The sequence below is a fragment of the Aspergillus eucalypticola genome (genome assembly GCF_003184535.1).
Source record: "Aspergillus eucalypticola CBS 122712 chromosome Unknown BO83scaffold_25, whole genome shotgun sequence".
In the NCBI taxonomy this organism is placed as follows: Eukaryota; Fungi; Ascomycota; class Eurotiomycetes; order Eurotiales; family Aspergillaceae; genus Aspergillus; species Aspergillus eucalypticola.
The window spans coordinates 137,853-155,590 of record NW_020290299.1 but is presented as its reverse complement, the minus strand read 5'-3'; the positions used below and the strand labels follow the sequence as shown (position 1 = coordinate 155,590).

General features: G+C 50.9%; 6 protein-coding genes across 6 annotated transcripts; 3 read left to right on the top strand and 3 right to left on the bottom strand.

The window, feature by feature from the left end:
- Positions 1 to 1,575: 1,575 nt before the first annotated feature.
- Positions 1,576 to 2,607, top strand: BO83DRAFT_401570 (Zn(II)2Cys6 transcription factor domain-containing protein; the record flags this gene model as incomplete). Its single annotated transcript, XM_025533471.1, has 3 exons — positions 1,576 to 1,683; positions 1,739 to 1,836; positions 1,899 to 2,607. 3 exons carry the CDS (start codon positions 1,576 to 1,578, stop codon positions 2,605 to 2,607), a joined length of 915 nt encoding a protein of 304 aa, XP_025384856.1.
- A 479-nt stretch (positions 2,608 to 3,086) lies between these two features.
- On the bottom strand, positions 3,087 to 4,437 carry BO83DRAFT_410581 (uncharacterized protein; the record flags this gene model as incomplete). The annotated part of the gene is made up of 6 exons (XM_025534229.1): positions 3,087 to 3,234; positions 3,452 to 3,604; positions 3,855 to 3,972; positions 4,082 to 4,187; positions 4,233 to 4,361; positions 4,418 to 4,437. The coding sequence occupies 6 exons, from the start codon at positions 4,435 to 4,437 to the stop codon at positions 3,092 to 3,094; spliced, it is 669 nt and encodes a 222-aa protein (XP_025384855.1). The 3' UTR covers positions 3,087 to 3,091.
- Positions 4,438 to 6,545: 2,108 nt separating this feature from the next.
- BO83DRAFT_430086 (aldose 1-epimerase) lies at positions 6,546 to 7,605 on the top strand (the record flags this gene model as incomplete). Its single annotated transcript, XM_025535501.1, has 2 exons — positions 6,546 to 7,045; positions 7,113 to 7,605. 2 exons carry the CDS (start codon positions 6,546 to 6,548, stop codon positions 7,603 to 7,605), a joined length of 993 nt encoding a protein of 330 aa, XP_025384854.1.
- A 188-nt stretch (positions 7,606 to 7,793) lies between these two features.
- BO83DRAFT_111321 (uncharacterized protein) lies at positions 7,794 to 8,579 on the bottom strand. The gene is made up of 3 exons (XM_025525930.1): positions 8,351 to 8,579; positions 8,176 to 8,286; positions 7,794 to 8,122 (listed from the first exon to the last, which is right to left on the bottom strand). Exons 1-3 carry the CDS (start codon positions 8,448 to 8,450, stop codon positions 7,983 to 7,985), a joined length of 351 nt encoding a protein of 116 aa, XP_025384853.1. The 5' UTR covers positions 8,451 to 8,579; the 3' UTR covers positions 7,794 to 7,982.
- Positions 8,580 to 10,956: 2,377 nt separating this feature from the next.
- Positions 10,957 to 12,205, top strand: BO83DRAFT_381095 (nicotinate-nucleotide diphosphorylase (carboxylating); the record flags this gene model as incomplete). Its single annotated transcript, XM_025531909.1, has 3 exons — positions 10,957 to 11,114; positions 11,188 to 11,243; positions 11,300 to 12,205. Coding segments are annotated over 3 exons (947 nt in total), but the record flags the coding sequence as incomplete, so codon positions are not given.
- Positions 12,206 to 12,429: 224 nt separating this feature from the next.
- BO83DRAFT_367223 (putative anucleate primary sterigmata (ApsB)) lies at positions 12,430 to 17,507 on the bottom strand (the record flags this gene model as incomplete). The annotated part of the gene is made up of 3 exons (XM_025529752.1): positions 12,430 to 14,544; positions 14,626 to 15,261; positions 15,318 to 17,507. The coding sequence occupies 3 exons, from the start codon at positions 17,505 to 17,507 to the stop codon at positions 12,430 to 12,432; spliced, it is 4,941 nt and encodes a 1,646-aa protein (XP_025384851.1).
- Positions 17,508 to 17,738: the final 231 nt, after the last annotated feature.

Below are 17,738 nucleotides of genomic sequence, written 5' to 3'. Positions count from 1 at the left end.
TGGGCCATTGAGGTTTTTGAATCGTTTTGGGGGCCCCTCCCAACATGAGGGAAATAAAAAGGAAATATATCTCAATGAGGAAATTTCCCCAAAGCATGTAAAGCACAAAAAGGAAGTTGGCACCTCCGAGGTCCGAGTCAAGCCTCCGATGCCGATTCAGGTAATCAGCACGTCCGCCTGGGCTGGTTACTTCCGTTATCCGTTCAACCTGTTCCGCCGTATCATGTAAAATACCTTACATACAAACGGCCGCAGGGTTCATCCACGTATTGGTTATGACGTATGGTTACACAGTATGGAAAGCGCTACCTCAGTTCACTCAGAGGTACCAACTTATAATAGTATGGGCAAGGAATTGACACGCTGTGGCTGCAGAGGCAGGTGAAGCTTTGGAGCACCACGTTGGATCAAATCTTAAAATCCATATGTGCCTTGAATTTAACCCGGTTCATGTAGAAAGATTTTTCCGCTGTCTCCCCAAAGAAGTGGACAAGTGTGACGATAGCCAGGCAGCAAGCAAGCAGTTGGTTTAGTTCATGTAGTAGTACCAGGAAAAGTTATGAATGATACAGTGCAAGCTTGGAGGGAGCGGTTAATACAAGATCAATACCGTACAGAGAAAAAGCGCCCCACTGCATAAACCTCCAGACCTCTAGCGGCCGGCCAATGATCGGCCAGCGCCGTCAGACCCGATCCATTCTGGTTCCTTTGGACTGCGTCAATATTCCCAAGGGTAAGACGGCGACCATTCCTACGTGAAGGACCGCCAACCTTACTATTATTTTTAATCAAAAAATAAAAAAAGTGAAAAGGAAAAAAAAAAGAAATCCATGGGGACTAGACTAATTCGAATAAATAATCATCCAGGCCCATCTGTAGTAGCAATTATTATTATTATCATCATCATCAATCATCATCAGTCTGACTTTACGTCGTCCTCGTCTTACTCCTCCTCCCTTATATCTAGTTAAAAGAGCTTCGACCCTCCCGGTTTGGTCAAGCCTGGCCTCTTTTCCCTTCCAGATATACTTCCTCTTTACGACACCATTCACTACTACTACACACCTTGCCTTTAGCCCAACCACCGGTGGATCGTTGTAACGCTATCCTGTCCTTGGAACCGTTCAACTTGATCATTAATCATTACATGCGGTTGTCTCGATCGAGCTCTCGCATTGGCTCGACCCTCTGAACCTTCTCTTGCTCATTACACCTTCTTTGACTTTTATCCATCCGGCCTCGTTATATCATCGACCAATCTTACGTATTGTCGATCACTGATCATTGCAACACCGCACCACAGAAAAAGGTATAGGCGAGGACAAGGCATAAGAAAAGCAATAAGAAAAAGAAAGGGAAACGAAAATTCGAAAGAACAGAGAAAAAGCAAACCCGACTAGTTACCCTACAAAACTAATCACCGCAACTGGAACTCGCGCTTTCGATACTCTTTTTAAATTTCACCCTTTCCTTGACTTGACTGGGGAGATACTCTTTTGATTTCTCTGGCCACATCTGCCTTTCAATACCCGCAACCAAACCTCCCTCACCTCCATAAGTATATATATGCGCACAATGACGGCACGCCAATCATCACCTACATCCGACCACTCACATTCGGACGGTAATGTCCGAAAGAGGGTCTGTAAGGCATGCGATCGGTGTAGACTGAAGAAATCCAAGGTAAGCCAAGTCATGCTCAAGCATCAGCTTGTCCTGATGCACTGACCCGGTGCAGTGTGACGGATCCAACCCATGTGGTCGGTGCAGGACAGATAATGCCATTTGTGTCTTTGGCGAGAGGAAGAAGGCTCACGACAAAGTGTACCCCAAGGGGTGAGCTTGCACCCAACCGACATGTTGTATCAATAGCTAACCTGGCTTACCGCCGCCTCTAGTTATGTCGAGATGCTTGAACAGCAACAAACGTGGCTCGTCAATGGTCTGCAAGAAATGTACCGTCGCGCCTTGGAGGGCGAAGGCTGGCCGGGAGAGCCCTTGAAATGCGAGCCCAACGGCCATCCTCTAACACACGATCTGCTTACGCGACTTGGCGCCTTGGACCAGACCAAGGGTGAGCGCTTCGAAGAGAACACTGAGGCTATGCAGCAAGATCTCTGGAGGCAAAATTCCGGACACATGCAACGCCAGGAGTCATCCGACGGTAGCTCAGAAAGTGCGCAGTCGCCTATCATGCCCTCCCGCTTCTCAGACCCATTTGCTCGTCAGCTCTCGAGTACGCAATCCAGCTTTAGCACACCGTCCCAAACGCAAGGCCCCACTATCAAATCAGAGCCTCAAATGGCACCGACAAATCCCGCCTTCGTTGCGCCCATGACCATGCAAGGCGTCGTGAATCCCCTCGCCCTCCAGACCCCGCAACAGTGGCCCAACAATAACTTTGGCGCTTTCGACGATATGGATCTAATAGGCGCATCCGATTATACGAATCTGTCCTTTGACGATCAGGTTCCCTCGCCGATGTTCAACCGTCAATTACCGATGAGCTGCATGCTTTCCTCTTCGTCGTATATGGACACCAAAGGCGACTATGAAGACATCAATCAGTTCTTGAATGCCAATGCGCCCGAGATCGCATCGACCTGAGACACACTTCGATACGACGTAATTTAGCATATTAATGTCTCTCTTTTGCCTGACATTTGTTTTGCATACGCCGTACGACGTAACGCGTGTATTATATACATGCTACATTCTGACATTGGACTACTTTTTTGAACACATGGCAGCACTCCCCTTCCTTCAGAAGGATAATCGATGAGCTGTACAGTGTTGGATTCTTTTGGGTGACTGGCATCACATTTTTTTTTTCTTGTGGGGACAGCATCCTCTACATATTATTTTGGTTTATACTTTTTTGATGATGAAGGCGCCGAGGTGTTTTGGAGTTGGAGTTTACACAAAACATTGGGAGGTTTGAACAGGCAGGGCGGTTGGTTTTCTCTTTACTTGGATGCGGATGCTTTTGCGTGGATACTTGCCGATGCTGGTTTCTAGTTTCGGATGTTCTATATGTCATTCTTATGTCCCCGACATGGAAAATATACTATTTATTCTGCATTCTTCCTATTTACTTATGGTCTACTTCAACCTTTGTCCGAGAAGGGGCCGAACTTTGGCCTAGGGCGCAGGGCGTATCGGCCAACGGAGACCGACTGCCGAGGCCAGGAACCTTTTTTCTCTGCTCGTTAAGCCCAGATGACGTTCCAGCCGCTCACGAGTGACTAATGCGGTGATGGAGGACGTCATGGATAATCAAATCCTAAAGGCCGGTGACAGCTCTACCTTATCTCCGGCCACATCTGGACTGGCTGGACCACTCACGCGCCCCCCGATGGGGATACGAGGTAGATCGTGACACGTCGAGTGAACCCTACTGCCCTCCTGCAACAATATTCCCTGTGGTGGTCGAGAGGGGGAACCTGATCACTGAACAAGAAATTCATGAACAACAAGTCTTCCTGGCCGATGGATTCCCATTTAAAAAACGAAGAGGGTCCAAAAGTCTCCACCCTCGATACGACGGAGCCCAATTTGATGTTTGGGTCTGGCACGACGGAGCCCAGCCCAGCCCACACACCCGCTAGTGGGGAGCGATGAGTGAGTGGGAAGGGGGAGAGGTTTTTTTCCATTGCTGCATTTTCCTGTTGTTTCTTCTCTTATTTCCGTCTCTTCTTTCCTTCCATGGAGCCTTTGCCTCATCTGGTTCTGTGGAGAGACAGTTGAGTGGATATTGCTGGTCAGCCACGGGCGGACCAGCACACAGGCCGAAATGCCGACCTCCCGACCGTGTGTTAGTGGTGTGCCAGTGCCCAGGCAATAGCATCGCTTACCTGGTTCGACATCCGAGTTCCCATCGGAATACGCCCACTCTTTGCCAGGAAGGGACTGAACCTTGATTTCCCTCCGGATTACGGAGGATTCGACGTGATATTCTACTGGCAATGGAAGCTGTCCATCTCCTGTCGTTCCACGTGTAGAACTACAATTTTTTTTTAAAAATTTTTTTTAAATAAAATTTTTTTTCTTCTTCTTTTTCCCTATAATTTTCTTTCTTCACGGTCCCCATCTCCCTAATTCCGCTCCGTCTCCCTGATCCAGGTGATAGACACTGGTTCCCCAAAATGGAGAGATGGCCCCATTCATGGTCCCTCTTCCCGACAAGACTGGACTGTGAGAGTTAACTGCGGTATATCTACGGAGTAGAGCACGATGGGATCCAGTCAGCCCCTTTCAAGACACAAAAGCAATTGTCTTGTCTGGCAATAATCATCCAAATAATGGGAGGGCTAGTGACTTCCAAACGGGTAATGCACCCCCGGGGGCCCGTCAGTAGGTCACTGCATTATCACTACTGTGGACTAGTCAGTAGTGATCGCGGACCACCAACACACACTTTCCCCAGAACATCTGCATGCAGCGCTCACATCAGGGTGTGGTAATGTTGTTGTCAAGTGGACAATGGACGCTTTGATATGGGGTTAGACCGCTCAGCCACTACACAGTACAGCCTGATCGACGGATTTCTAATCCTGAACTCATGCTGAGATCAGGATTTTCAATAGCCACCATGGCATGCTTGTCATCACATGTCCTATTGGTACAAAACAGTCAGTTACTCCCGGAGAACATCTCTCTCGGAGTTACTCTAATGGCATTGGACCCGGCTGTCTATCAATGCATGGTATAGGGGTTCCCGGTACTTCTTAGTGTTGTGTAGTATCTATTTACATAAGGGGTTCGTTTTAGCAATGCCGAATGCCGATGCAACGGTTCTTGCGATTCCCGGGGGCCGCACGGTTTCTTATCTAGTGTTGTGCTTCTTACGAGGTCATATGCCATATGGCATATGCCAATTCAGCCAAGTTGCAAATGCAAATGCAAGAATGGGATGAGATTAATGCCCAGCAAAAGCATTTTTACATCTATTTCAATTGCCGTGGCTAAATAAGTAATAATCAACTACCGTATGTAGGGACGGGATTATCAAAAAGCAAAGAGCTACTATTACAAGATAGGGCTGCTTAGGTGGCAAGAGTGCCGCCACAGTATGGTCTTTCTCAGGGGTTGAACCCACAGAGGAGTGAAGAAAAAGATCATCTCATTTATAGATGAAACTTGGTTCACACTATCCCATTCTATTCCAATACATTTATTCTTGTGATTGAATAATGAATCATGTTCTCGCTTCCACACTTGGGTTAAAAGCGCTGAATCAGCGGACTACGGACTCGGCACGGAAGCCCCAAGCTCCGCGGAGACCGACCCGAGGTTTCAGTTAGTTACGGCTGGAATTGATTAGTTGAGAGTTGACCGTAAGTTCAATTGACTGATGGAACCTTCTTGTCAGCTTCGGAGCGGTCGTTCGCCTTAACTCCACGTTTCGGACCTGCGCGTATTGTCATCCGGCACTAGTAGTAGTTGGCAGTATGTTATGGTATGACATGACATACGGGTATTTACGGTCTGTCTCGCTGTTTTGTCTGTTTTTAATCCATCTCGTAACCTAATCCCACCTGCGGCCCTCCCACTGAGTGCTTTTACTATTAAGTAACCATCAACTTAGTTATACTACGTAACATTAAAGATTTAGGAGCTTGGTCCCTGCAGCTGTTCAACGGTCAAATTGGCGCATCTCGCAAGCCCTTCCGAATGAGTCATTGCTGTGTCAGATAACTAACCATCCAAAAATTGCCGGGACCCTTTCGGCGATGGGGAAGTGAGCGTGCACTGTAGTCTACGATGGACTGGGATGGTAGCTTCCCATTTCTTGTTCGATTTAAGTCCCCGAATATTGCTTGCGTGATGGAAGTGAGGAAGAGAGTGGGATGCCGACTACTAGTTAGTTTACTCTCGATCCATCCCACGCTGCTCCTCTCATAGCGTAAGCAGTATCCCGCCGGAAGGAATGGCAGGTAGTCAAGCCAAGGGACTAGTTTGATCACGATGTCTAAAACAAAACCTTAGTACAAGGTGTTAAACTACTAATATGATGAAGCTCCGACCAGCCACAGATTAATTTGAAGCATATCCAGTCCAAGCTATGGATAGCTATGATCGAACTACTCACTCTACTGACAGGGCGGCATATTTATGCCTGAGGCACAATTCATCCGGAAGATTACCCGATTCGGCAAATCCACCACATGCTACGAAGTGCGGTTTAGCCTAATATGCGAGAAGAGCAAGGCTCAAGATAGCATTCAGGCATGGGGATCCTGGGAAATTTAACCGACTTTAAATGAATCTCGCAGTAAGAAAGGTCTATCTACCTTATCTTTGCACCAATCCTGGTGATTGAAGCACGTAAGCTCTTCAGCGTGAGCCCCTGTCGTATTGGTCGCGACTTCTCTAGTTGGAGCAGAATTGCGGGGTAGCGGGCGGAAAGTGAGTGACCACCCCTCTTCATATATCGACGACTTTCTTACTTTTTCCCATAAAAAGTTTCGATTGCCCCTCACTAGACACGTCCGACTCACTAGAAAGATCAGACATTTAGTAACAATTCAGCGCACTTAGTCAAAATGAGCGACAAAACCTCCGCCAAGTTCCTGTCCCTCGGCGCCATCATCCAGGAATTCAACGTGGACGGACAAAACATCGTGCAGGGGTTTACCACGAAAGAAGCCTACGAGAAGCACAACTCGCCCTGGTTCGGCGCGAATATCGGACGTGTTGCCAACCGCATCAAAGACGGTGTTATTCAGAACCTCAATGGGCAGTCGTATCAGCTCGAACTGAATGACCCTCCCAATGCGCTGCACGGAGGGAGTCGCGGATGGGGTCGCTGCGAATTCGATGGTCCAACGGTGTTAAACCGCGATGGGAAGACTACCCTGCTGTATACTTATCTGAGCCGTGACGGGGAGGCAGGATACCCGGGCACGGTGGAGTTCAGGGTCTATTATACCACGAGTGAGGAGGTGGAGAATGGCAAGACTACGTCGGTGCTGAAGATTGAATATGAGGCTGAGTTGGTGGGCGATGAGTGCAATGAGACGGTTGTTAACTTGACCAACCACAGGTATGTCTGCCCTTTTGTTCTTTTTCACTGCATCAATTGGGCGATAAAATATTGACCGTCCTAACAGCTACTTCAACCTTAACGGCGGCCCAACCACCGAAGGCACCCTCAGTAAACTATCAACACAGGACTACCTACCACTAGAGAACGGCATCCCATTGGGCCCCATCGAGCCCTACCCCAGCGAAGTCACCAAGGAATTCACCTTCGGCCCGCAGAACCAATTCGACGACGTCTTCGTGATGGACCGCGACCTGTCCCGCGTTCCCCTCGATACGCGTAGTGAGCCCCTCCGCCTACTGGCCGAGTTCCAGCACCCAGACACGCGCCTGCACCTGCAAGTGCACAGCACGGAGCCGGCATTCCAATTCTACACAGGCCAAGGCATCGATGTACCCGAAACAGACGGGAAGCCGAGTCGGGGCCCATTTGCGGGGTTCTGCATCGAGCCCAGTCGGTTTGTCAATGCGGTCAATGAGCCCGGATGGCGGCACACGGTCGTTCTCCCAAAGGGGCAGAAGTATGGTAGTACCATCGTGTATAAGGCCTGGAGGGAGTGAACCAAAACAGAACCAGAACCACAACGAGAACCCGAGGTAAATTGCCGGGAAAGAGTCATGCCACAGTGAATCAATAAACGGCCGATCGGTGGAGAGATTAGTCAGTGCCTAGGCTCGGCATGGGTGTGGACGTCCATTCTCTATCTAGAACTACGGAACTCTCCATCTTTAATTCCGCTGATCTAATATGTATTAGCCAGAAAAATCTCGACAATAATTATTTTCTCTTTTTGATCTGAAAAGAATGTCTTGGCAATCATCCGATTATCCATAGCATCAGGTGATCACAGCGTGCCGATTTATCCTTATCACCCGTGATATGTATCCGAAGCAGGTCTAGCAAGCAAGAGCAAAGCCCAGATTAAAACGAAACGAGCTTATGGAGGAGATCCACCTGAAGCAGAAGGCAAACAGTGTTGGATTGTGGTGTTTCTATGGAATGAAAAAGCCTCAGGTAGGTGGATATTCGCATGTGGAGATCCACACCCATTACCAGATCGGGCATTATCAGACTGAACTAGCAATAATCAATACATTTTCCGCGCAACTGTACAGATGGGACCAACGGACCTAACCCAAAACTTCTCCTAGTTAAGGTGCGGGTATTCAGGCACCGGGATTGGACCGTTATATCCGCAATATCCGCAGTGGTTCTTGCCTCTCCGTGTGAGTGTGTGTAGACTAGTTAGTATGTAGTTAGTTAGTCTGAGCAAGAAAAGTCTCCGTGCTGCTACATTTGACTCACTAGTGAAGAAAAGAAGAAAAAAAAAGTCTCCGTCCCGGACTGGAACTTTCCATGGGCTGGCTGAGGGGGTTACTAATGATGATAATGCATTAATCAGCATTGGCGGCAGCTTAAGTTTGAGCCAAGCAAGCTATCTCATTCAGGGAAGAATTGAACTTGTATACTACTGAAATGTGGCTGGTAAGAGGTATAGTGTTGATTGATTGAGTTGGGATCATCTTGGAAAATCACTCATCGTGGGTGTATGTATGAATGGGATATGGTGGTTCCGGATTATTTGCCAAGAGTTTCTGGAATCCCGCTATTGGGTTCTAGCGTTTGATATACACAGTAATCAATCAGTCTTCTATATTGGGGAATGTCGGTAGTATTAGGATACCGGAAACAATTTTGGAGATTGTTAGGGGGGAAGGGGGGTCCATTTAGCTGGATTAGTTATGTTATACAGTGTGTGCGTGTATAATATAAGATTCATCTTATATCTATATGCATATATCTTAGGGTATAGTAAAGTAGTGTACACGAGGACCTGAGCAGACTGCATAACTTGTGCATAATTACATCATGTATCCGTTTCCAGCCCCAAACCCGGTAAATACCGTATATATACATATGTACTATATACGGTATCAAAACAAAACGGAAATGTTTCGCATACTGTAATAATACCAGGGCTCTCTCTCGCTCGCTCGCTCTCGGGCACCGACAGTAGATTTCCGGTGAAGCTTGGCATGGTGATCATAGTTGTTTATGGGCTAGAGTTGGGGATGGAGGGGGTAATATTATGCATACTATAGGGAGGATTATGTTTATGCTGGATTTAGTGTTGGTTTGTGGACGGATACTGTGATTATTTGGTAAATTGTTCACCATCCCCCTACTGACTACTACAACTACAGTGGGAGAAAAGTATTCATTCTATGAGTAGGATGGATCTCATATAAGTACTGTACTCAAGTATTGAAGAATTTCTCCAATTTTTTATACAACCCTTCCCCCCCTGCATGCCCCATCTCGTTCTTTGTTGTAGTAAGTATGCTTAAACCCCGAATTGGAGTCAAAATCCATCCCACACACCCAAACCTCCCTCCCCCCCGGCGTGCACAGGGACAACACAACACAGCAACACAGCAACCAAGCTAAGCACAGCACACCAACACTAAAATATAAATACTACCATCACACGATCAGGTGCATGAGATTGCAGAGGCGATGATCATCTCCTTGTATCCCCCCCCTCTTATATCCATGCATGTACAGATACATAGTTAGCAACCAGGTGGCTGGTCTGTGTGACGGGTTTGTACTACTTTTGCTTGAAACTACCTGGGGTTTTTGAGCTGCTGGCATCCTTGTCCGGTTAATACATAAGTTGTGTTGGAGCTACTACTGATTACCCCGCGCATCCCCCTCACTTTTCTGGAGTAACTAGTAAATGCCATATGATGGTCTTTGCAAGTGGGATGGAGTATCTAGTAGGTAAGGGTGCGTGGGATAAGAGGTCTTGGGTAGATGTCACATGCAGCAGGTGCATAAGGTGATCGGGTGCCGAGTTGTGTGCATATTTCTTTTGACATTATCTGGGAGGTAGCTAATATAGTTAGTGCTACTTGTTTGCTTATGTTGGGTTGTAGCTCATAACTACTACGTACTACTATCCAAGTCAGCTTCATATATGGATGATCCCTGTGTTGTTATTACCCTAATATTTTATTACTAACTTACTTACTGTCAGTAATACATCCATAACAGCTATACCTTACCACCGTTGCCAATACCCCAGCCCCTCTTCCCCTCCCCTGTTGGACTCCATATGTTAAGAATTGTGCTGCCTGTAAGTCACCCAAGATTAAACAAGGCAGTGCACATCCATCGTGTCGCAAACTAATCTTACTAGATCATTTCAGACAAAGCCCACAGGGGTTTCAGAAACTGAGGTCAGCTCATGACGCCAGCATTAACGTATCCATATTTTAGTAACTTGCCAACACCATCGTTGAGGCTGAGTAGATGTTTACTTTGTATGTCAGCTCCCCCGGTTGTCGTGTCAAAGCTTGAAATCCTTCCGTCCAGTAAACAACGACAGCTTTCCGAGACTTTATGTGCTCGGATTAATGGAATCCAAGGTCTAGCCATGGAGCTGTGCTTAGTAGACAAGCTACGTATCACTGGTAGTCGGGTCCATGGGTTTGGATGTGTCGTTGGCTTCGTGTTCGTATTCATACTTTGCTTGCTGCATTCGGGGGAAATGCGAAGTGATGGAGTATACTTCCACCCATTATTAATGTCGATGGAGTATATTATACGAGATGATAGTTTATCCTTGATTCATGTAAGATAGATATTTATAACTTACAGTAAACTATCATTCATGGTCAATTTATAACTATACACAATACCATAAACATAAAACATGAATCCCTATCCTGTGTATACAAATCACATGACCACCAAACAAACCAACCGCAACCCGGAGGGTCCCGATGCCATGCGCCGAAAACTCCGAGGTGCCCCGCGCGGGGTTTGGTTCCTCCTCCAGCTACATCTCCATCATTTTCCCCATCAACTCCAACCAACATATACATCAACAACATCATTACAAACCACAATGGCATCCCAATACGGTGACCTCCGTCACCTCCTCCCAGGCAATTACAAGCGTCTCATCGCCGACTGGCTCGAAGAAGACTGTCCCAGCTTCGACTATGGCGGCTTCGTAGTGGGGGAATCCGAAGGCGAAGCACGATTACTAGGAAAGAGCGAGGTAACCACCACCACCACCACCACCCATGACTTATCCAAACAATTCATACTAACATAATATTCAACACATCTAGGGTATTCTCGCTGGTGTCCCCTTCTTCGACGAAGTCTTCTCCCAACTAGGATGCTCGTACGCTTCCCCCCAACCCCAATCACCAAGACCCCATACTAAAGAAACCACAACAGAGTAACATGGCACATCACCGAAACAACCCCTATCAAACCAATCACCCACTGCGCGACCGTCACCGGCCCAATCCGCAAGATCCTACTGGGCGAGCGCGTCGCCCTCAACATCCTCGCGCGCTGCTCCGGCATCGCAACCAAGACCTCCACCCTAGTCTCCATCCTCCGCAGCCACAACTGGCCGGGAACATTAGCCGGCACGCGCAAGACGACCCCTGGGTTCCGAGTCGTCGAGAAATATGGTATTCTCGTTGGCGGGGCGGACCCTCACCGACATGATCTCAGCGCCATGACTATGCTCAAGGATAATCATGTGTGGGCGTGTGCGAATAACTCGGCGGCTAAGGATGGTGGCGATAAGGAGGCGGTGGAGGAGGGGTCGATTGTGAGGGCGATTCCGAGGGCGGTGCAGGCGGCGAAGGCGGCCGGGGGGTTCGCGACGAAGGTTGAGGTCGAGTGTCGGAGTTTGGAGGAGGCGGATGCGGCCATTGAGGCGGGTGCGGATGTGATTATGTTGGATAATTTCACGCCGGAGGGGGTGAGGGATGCGGCGCGGAAGTTGAAGACTACTTGGGCTGGGAAGGGGAAGGCGTTTTTGGTTGAGGTTAGTGGTGGGTTGAATGAGCAGAATACTGCTCGTTATGCTTGTCCGGATGTGGATATCTTGTCGACGAGTTCGATTCATCAGGGAACTGGCATTGTCGATTTCTCTCTGAAGGTGTCGTTGCGATAGTGGGTAGATCATGATGATGTGATGTGTATATTCTACTTGCTAGATAGTTGTATTACTCCGGATGAAGACGCAGCCTACGGATAGCTGTGCCAGAAATCAACAGAATCATCCTGCATGTCTATGTACATGTGTCTCGGTGCCATTGCTATCTGGCTTAAAACCAACGCGTTTAATACACAATGCCCAGATGGCAAATGTCCAAGAAAGAAGACGAACCGAAGAATGAACCGAAGGGTATATGATACATGCAATGATAAGAACATCAAAAGAGCCCTTATGAACACCAGGTGGACTAGAACATCTTCCAAAAGAATAGCACTCGCAAGCCTTGCACTGGAACGCCCAATACGCCCCACGACCATGGCCTACGACCCCCACCTCACCCCCTAAGGCTATGTCAGACCTCAATGTCAACGTAAATGCCCTCGCCTTCGCTCGAGCTCATCTCATCGTCCCGACGCCGATCATATCCGTCACTCGTGCCTGGGTCTGACCCCTCGAGCCGCCGTTGACCATGTGCGCGCACGTCCTCATCGGTCGACGTGCCCGCGGATAGCTCTTTACGTACACGCTGTCGCTCGAGCTGCGCGCGGAGTCGCTGGTTCTCCGCATCGCGCTCTTCCAGGCGTCGCCGTGCGCCGCTTCGGTCCAGAAGGCGAGCCTCCCGTTCGGCCTTCAATCGCTTCTCCAGCTCATGCAAGCGTTGAATCCACTTCTCATTACTCCCCGGGTCAGCGGACATATGTCGGGAGCGAGAACCTTGCACCAATGCTCCTGGTCCATCATTGGCGAGCGTCGCCGTCGAGGTTGTCGAGGCCGAATGCGAGGGTTGAGGGATGCCAGTGGTGGCGCTCCGTGACAGACCACGCGACGGGGCGGGTTTCTCGACTGCTGAGTGATGACGGATCAGAGAGCCTGGTTCTGCATCGGCTCCAGGGTCTAGGCTCAGCGCACGTGTCGGTGACTGTGGGGAGTTGGATCCAATGCCAACAGCGGCGGCGGAGACGGCCGCAGAGGCAGGTCCCCGGCGGCGTGAGTGCGATTGAAGCAGGTTCAGCTCGGCCTTCAAGAGCCGGTTCTCACCCCGGAGCTTCGCCATCTCAGGAGACATCCCGGACTGGTTCCGGCTGTGCTGTTGTGCGCGCATGTTCATCATGGACTCCTCGAGGCGGTCAAGCTTCTTAACGCGCAGATTGAAGGTATGCTCCAGCATCTGGTACTGTTTGGTTAAGTCCCTCTCAACACCCTTGATGCGCGCCTTGGAGCCCGAGATCGCGCTTTCGACGGTCTTCACAGCGAGCAGAAGATTGCGGCTAAACCCGGGCCAGAAGAGGATGTTGCCAATGACCTCCTGACTGGGGAGATTGCCGTTGATCAAGCTGTTTGAATGCGCCCAGTCCGGTCCGCACATGGCTGACAGGCGTTTCCAGATGTTTAGGAGCATCACGTTGCGCTCGCTCAGCTGGTCGCGGAACTGCTGCTCCAGAGTGGTGAAGCGCTTGCGATCCTGATTACGCGCATTCTCCAGCTCCGAGATGCGCGAGTTGTTCTGCGTGATGGTGCGCGAGGCCTGGTGGTGGGATTTGAGAGCTTGCTCGAACGACTGCTTGTCGGCACGGCGGGCATGGCGCTCGCGGTCCAGCAGCTCGGCCAGCTTGCGCGATTCCAACCCATGACTCTCCAGCAGCGCATCGCGGTTGCGCAGAAGCGACTCTTTGTCGTCCAGCTTGGCTCGCGTGCTTTCGAGCTCCAAGGCCGTCGACTCCAGCTCCTTTTGCAGCTTCATGATGTTGGAAATCAGACTAGAGCGACTGCCGGTTAGATCACCCAGCGTCTCTCGTAGGTTGTTTTCCAAGTCCAGCAACCGCTCTTTCCAGGTGGCGGCTTCAGCCTCCTGCGCCGACAGGTTCTTCCTAAGTTTGCGGTTCTCCTCCTTGGCGGAGGTCGCCTCACGGTTCAGCTCGTTGACAATGCGCTGCACCTCTTGCTTCTCTTTGCTGCCCACAACTTCACGCTGGTGCCGTTCCTCCGCCAACCGTTCCTCGAGTTCGCGTGTCTTGTCGCGCTCGCTTTGCAGGCTGAGCTGGTAGGACTTGAGCTCCGATTCAAGATCTCCGATCTTGATCTTGTCGCCATCCTGCTCCTCGCGGAGGAACGCAATCTCATTTTGACTCGACTCAATTTGCACGGTGAGCCGTTGTACTTTAGTGTTAGCCTCATAGAGATCCTTCTCCAGCAACTCCATCTCGCGGTTGCAGTCCTCCAGTTCCTGCTGGACGGCCTTGTACCGCTGGAGATTGTTCTGTGCATCTTCCTCAAGCCGAATAATGCCCTCGCTAGCTGAGCGCATCTCCGCCTGGAGTGCCCGAAGGTTTTCGTCCTGAACACGCACTTCTTCGCTCAATCGCTGGCACTCTTCTACCTTCTGTTCTAGAGCCTCATTCATGGCGTCTAGCTCTTCTTGAGCTTCTGCGCGGATGTTTTGGAATGCTTCATCGCGCTCTTCGGCTATCTGCATGGACTGGTCGCGCTCCTGTCGGAGATTTTGTACCATTTGTTGAAGGTTCGAGATCTCTTCTTCCGCCTCATCGACGTCGGCCTGATATGCCTTGTCGAGCGAGTCATAATCCTGGTTGACCTCATCCAGCTGCTCCCGAATAGATTGGTTTTCAAGCTTCAGAGCCGACACCTGGTCGCGCAGCTGGCCTACGCGCGTTTCTAGGTCTTCGCGTTCGGCATCGTCGCTCGGCGATTGACCCGTGCCATCGCTGGCGCGCGAAGAGGGCCGACCATGTGCCCGGGACGCCGAGCGATCGAAGATGCTGTCGCCGGCAACCGATCGAGTCCCATCCCGGCGTTGACCAAGTTTGAGCTCTTCAATCTCCTGGTATAACCGCTCCTTCTCCCGGTTCCGGGACGTGAGCATCGAGGTCTGAGCGCTCACCTCCTTTCTCAGCTCCGCATTCTCTTGCTTGAGCAGTTCCAACTCCATCACCAGCGTCGAGCTGGATGAGCTAACAGTATGGGGATCGCGGCTGAAGTCTCGTTCGGACGCAGCAGAGTACGAGGCCATTGAGCCAATTCTGTCGCGTTGCCCGACTCGCGCGGCGACGACAGGGAAGTTCATCTCGTTCTTCAAGCGCAGGGTCTCTTCGCGCAGCCGCTTATTTTCCTCTTCTGCCTGCTCGCGAGCCGCCGTCTCGGCCTCCAGCATGTCCTTCCACATATCCTGCGGTAACAAACAATCAGCGTCCAGAATGCACAAAGGGATAATCCAGTACTTACCCTCTCCTCCCGGGCGCCAACATCCGATCCCATGGGCCGCCCGTCACTGAGGGATTTCACCATCTCGGCCAGTCGTCTCTTCTCACTTTCGCGGGCAATGCTTTCCGAACGGAGTCGCTCGATTTCCAGTTCATATGTCTCTGCCCGCTCGCGCAGGAAGAGAATCTCCTCGTCCTGCGCGGGGTCACGGTCTTCCTCGTCCGACCCTTCGGGGTCATGGTTCAGCATCGACTCCTTGTCGGACTGTTGGTCTTTCAACTGTTTCTCGAGATCGCGCAACTTGCGCTTCAGGCTTTGATTGTCCTTCTGCAGCTTCAGCTTGTCTGACTTCAACTCAACATTCTCCGAGATCATCTCCTTGATGCCCTCCTCAGAGCGTCGATTCAGTGCTTCATTGAGGAAGTGGATGCGCATCTTGAGGTCAAAGTTCTCCTTGGAAAGACGGTCAATGGTGCTGCTTTGCTCTTTGAGCGTCATGGTGCGGCCACTCCGGGCAAAGGCCGGAGTGGCGCTCGTCCGCTTTTCAGGCGACAATCCACGGCTACCATAGTCCTCCCGGAACTGCTTCACGAATGCGCTGGGAACCTGCACGTCTTTGACACGTTCTGCGAGGACCGTATCCGTAGGAAATCCGGTGTCTTGGGGTTTCGCCCGTGGTGTCATCGGTCCAGAAGCGTCATCGGGATGGAATTCTTGTTGAGGGCGCTGCTCTGATTGTGGTTGTTGTTGCTGCTGTTGCTGCTGTTGCTGCTGTTGCTGCTGCTGCTGCTGCTGCTGCTGCTGATACCTTTGGTAAGACGACCCCGGACGTGACTGAGTTGGGCCTTCCTCTTCATCCAAGGTCTGTAGGCCTCCTTCCGTGGTCCCGCCAGGGTTCTTCCGATCAAAGAGATTCTCATCACTGTATCCCGAGATACCTGATGCCATGCTTCCCAAACTGACCGACCGGGCCAATGTGTTGCGCTGTCCGGCATGCGCTAAACCCGGGTTGCCCGGCGCTGCACCGCCTGATTGAAGTGCGTAGTCGGCGCCCAGCGTCGCATCACTGTTTGTGATTTCTGTACCTGCACTCGTGACCGAGGAATATGAAAGCCGATGGGCCGAATTACGACTAGTCAGATACTTCGGTCGGTTGCTTCGACGACTGCTCGTATGGGAGGCTGTATCGGCGTCATTCGCGCTGTTGTCATGAAACAGCCTCGACGTTCCAGGGGACACACTGCGTGATAGGCTGCGAATTTTGTGATGGCTGGATTGGAGTGAGATGTCTGCGTCCGGTACAGGAGAGCGATCCAATGCATCGTCGCGAGCGATCTGGCTGGTGTCGGGCGCATTTTCGGATGAGGTAGACTGGTTACGGGTACTTGTCCTCGCTGCAGCGGCCGCCGAAGGAGATGATGGGATCGCTTCCAGCATAGTGGTGTTGTCACCATGTTGTTCGGGGGAAGCGGCAGGCGTTGCGTCCAAATCCTCCGCTGTGTCCTGTCTGTGCTCATGGGTGGGCGTTGGAGGTGTGTGAGTGCCATTCGCGGCCGCTGCGATGTCATGTATAGAATCATCGGGCGGTACGAACGAAATCTGCGTGCTTTCCAGCACTTCAGGGACAGGCTCCTCCTCGTGTATTCCAACCAAGTAAGTATCATCCGCACCGATAATCCGGTTCGTGGTTGCGACTTCGATGGTCGACGGTTCCGGCAGAAAGCTGGACTCCATATCCATCAACTGCCGCCGCATTTCCTTTTCTTTGATGAAAGTTTGGTCGTCCACTCGCTCCTGGTAGTCATCGTCGGCGGACAACAAAAGGCTGCTATCGTCGTTGTCGGGCAAAGGGGGGAGGGACAGGTTCGAATCGCCAAGGGCGGGGTCTTCCACCGTCGATGGGTCAACTGCAGGATTATGGCGTTGGGCATCACTGAGGGCGCCCGGTTCCTCTTGAGCGTAGTGGTCGTCGACAGCGCCGTCTCGGGCGGGAGTGTCCATTGTGGTCGGGGAAAGACCTCCCCGCGCGTTCTCCGCCACCATCAAAGGGATTGGATCGCGGAATACGTCTTCGAGAGCCGGGAGTCCTTCTTCGTGTAATGGGTTGGGGGGTGGAGAGAATGGCGGGGAGCGCACCGGATGCGCGTGTTCGGCGACGTTTGGGGACTCAGGCGACGGAGAGGAAGGTGGTTGAGGCGATGCGGTCGACATGGTGACGGGGGGAGGGTTTGTTGTCCCCACCTCCACCATGCAATGCTCGACAATCCTAGCCCCTAGGAGACTAGGAGACTAGTAAGAGCTTAGGGAACAACGGGCGCTGAAACGCGGCGGTTGTCTAGACTGGATAGACTCTAGACTCGGGCTCTTTGTGCTACCCACTTGGGCGGGCAGCCGGGTTAGCGCCAATGCCAGGCCCGCCAGCTCACCACCACCTCGAGCAAG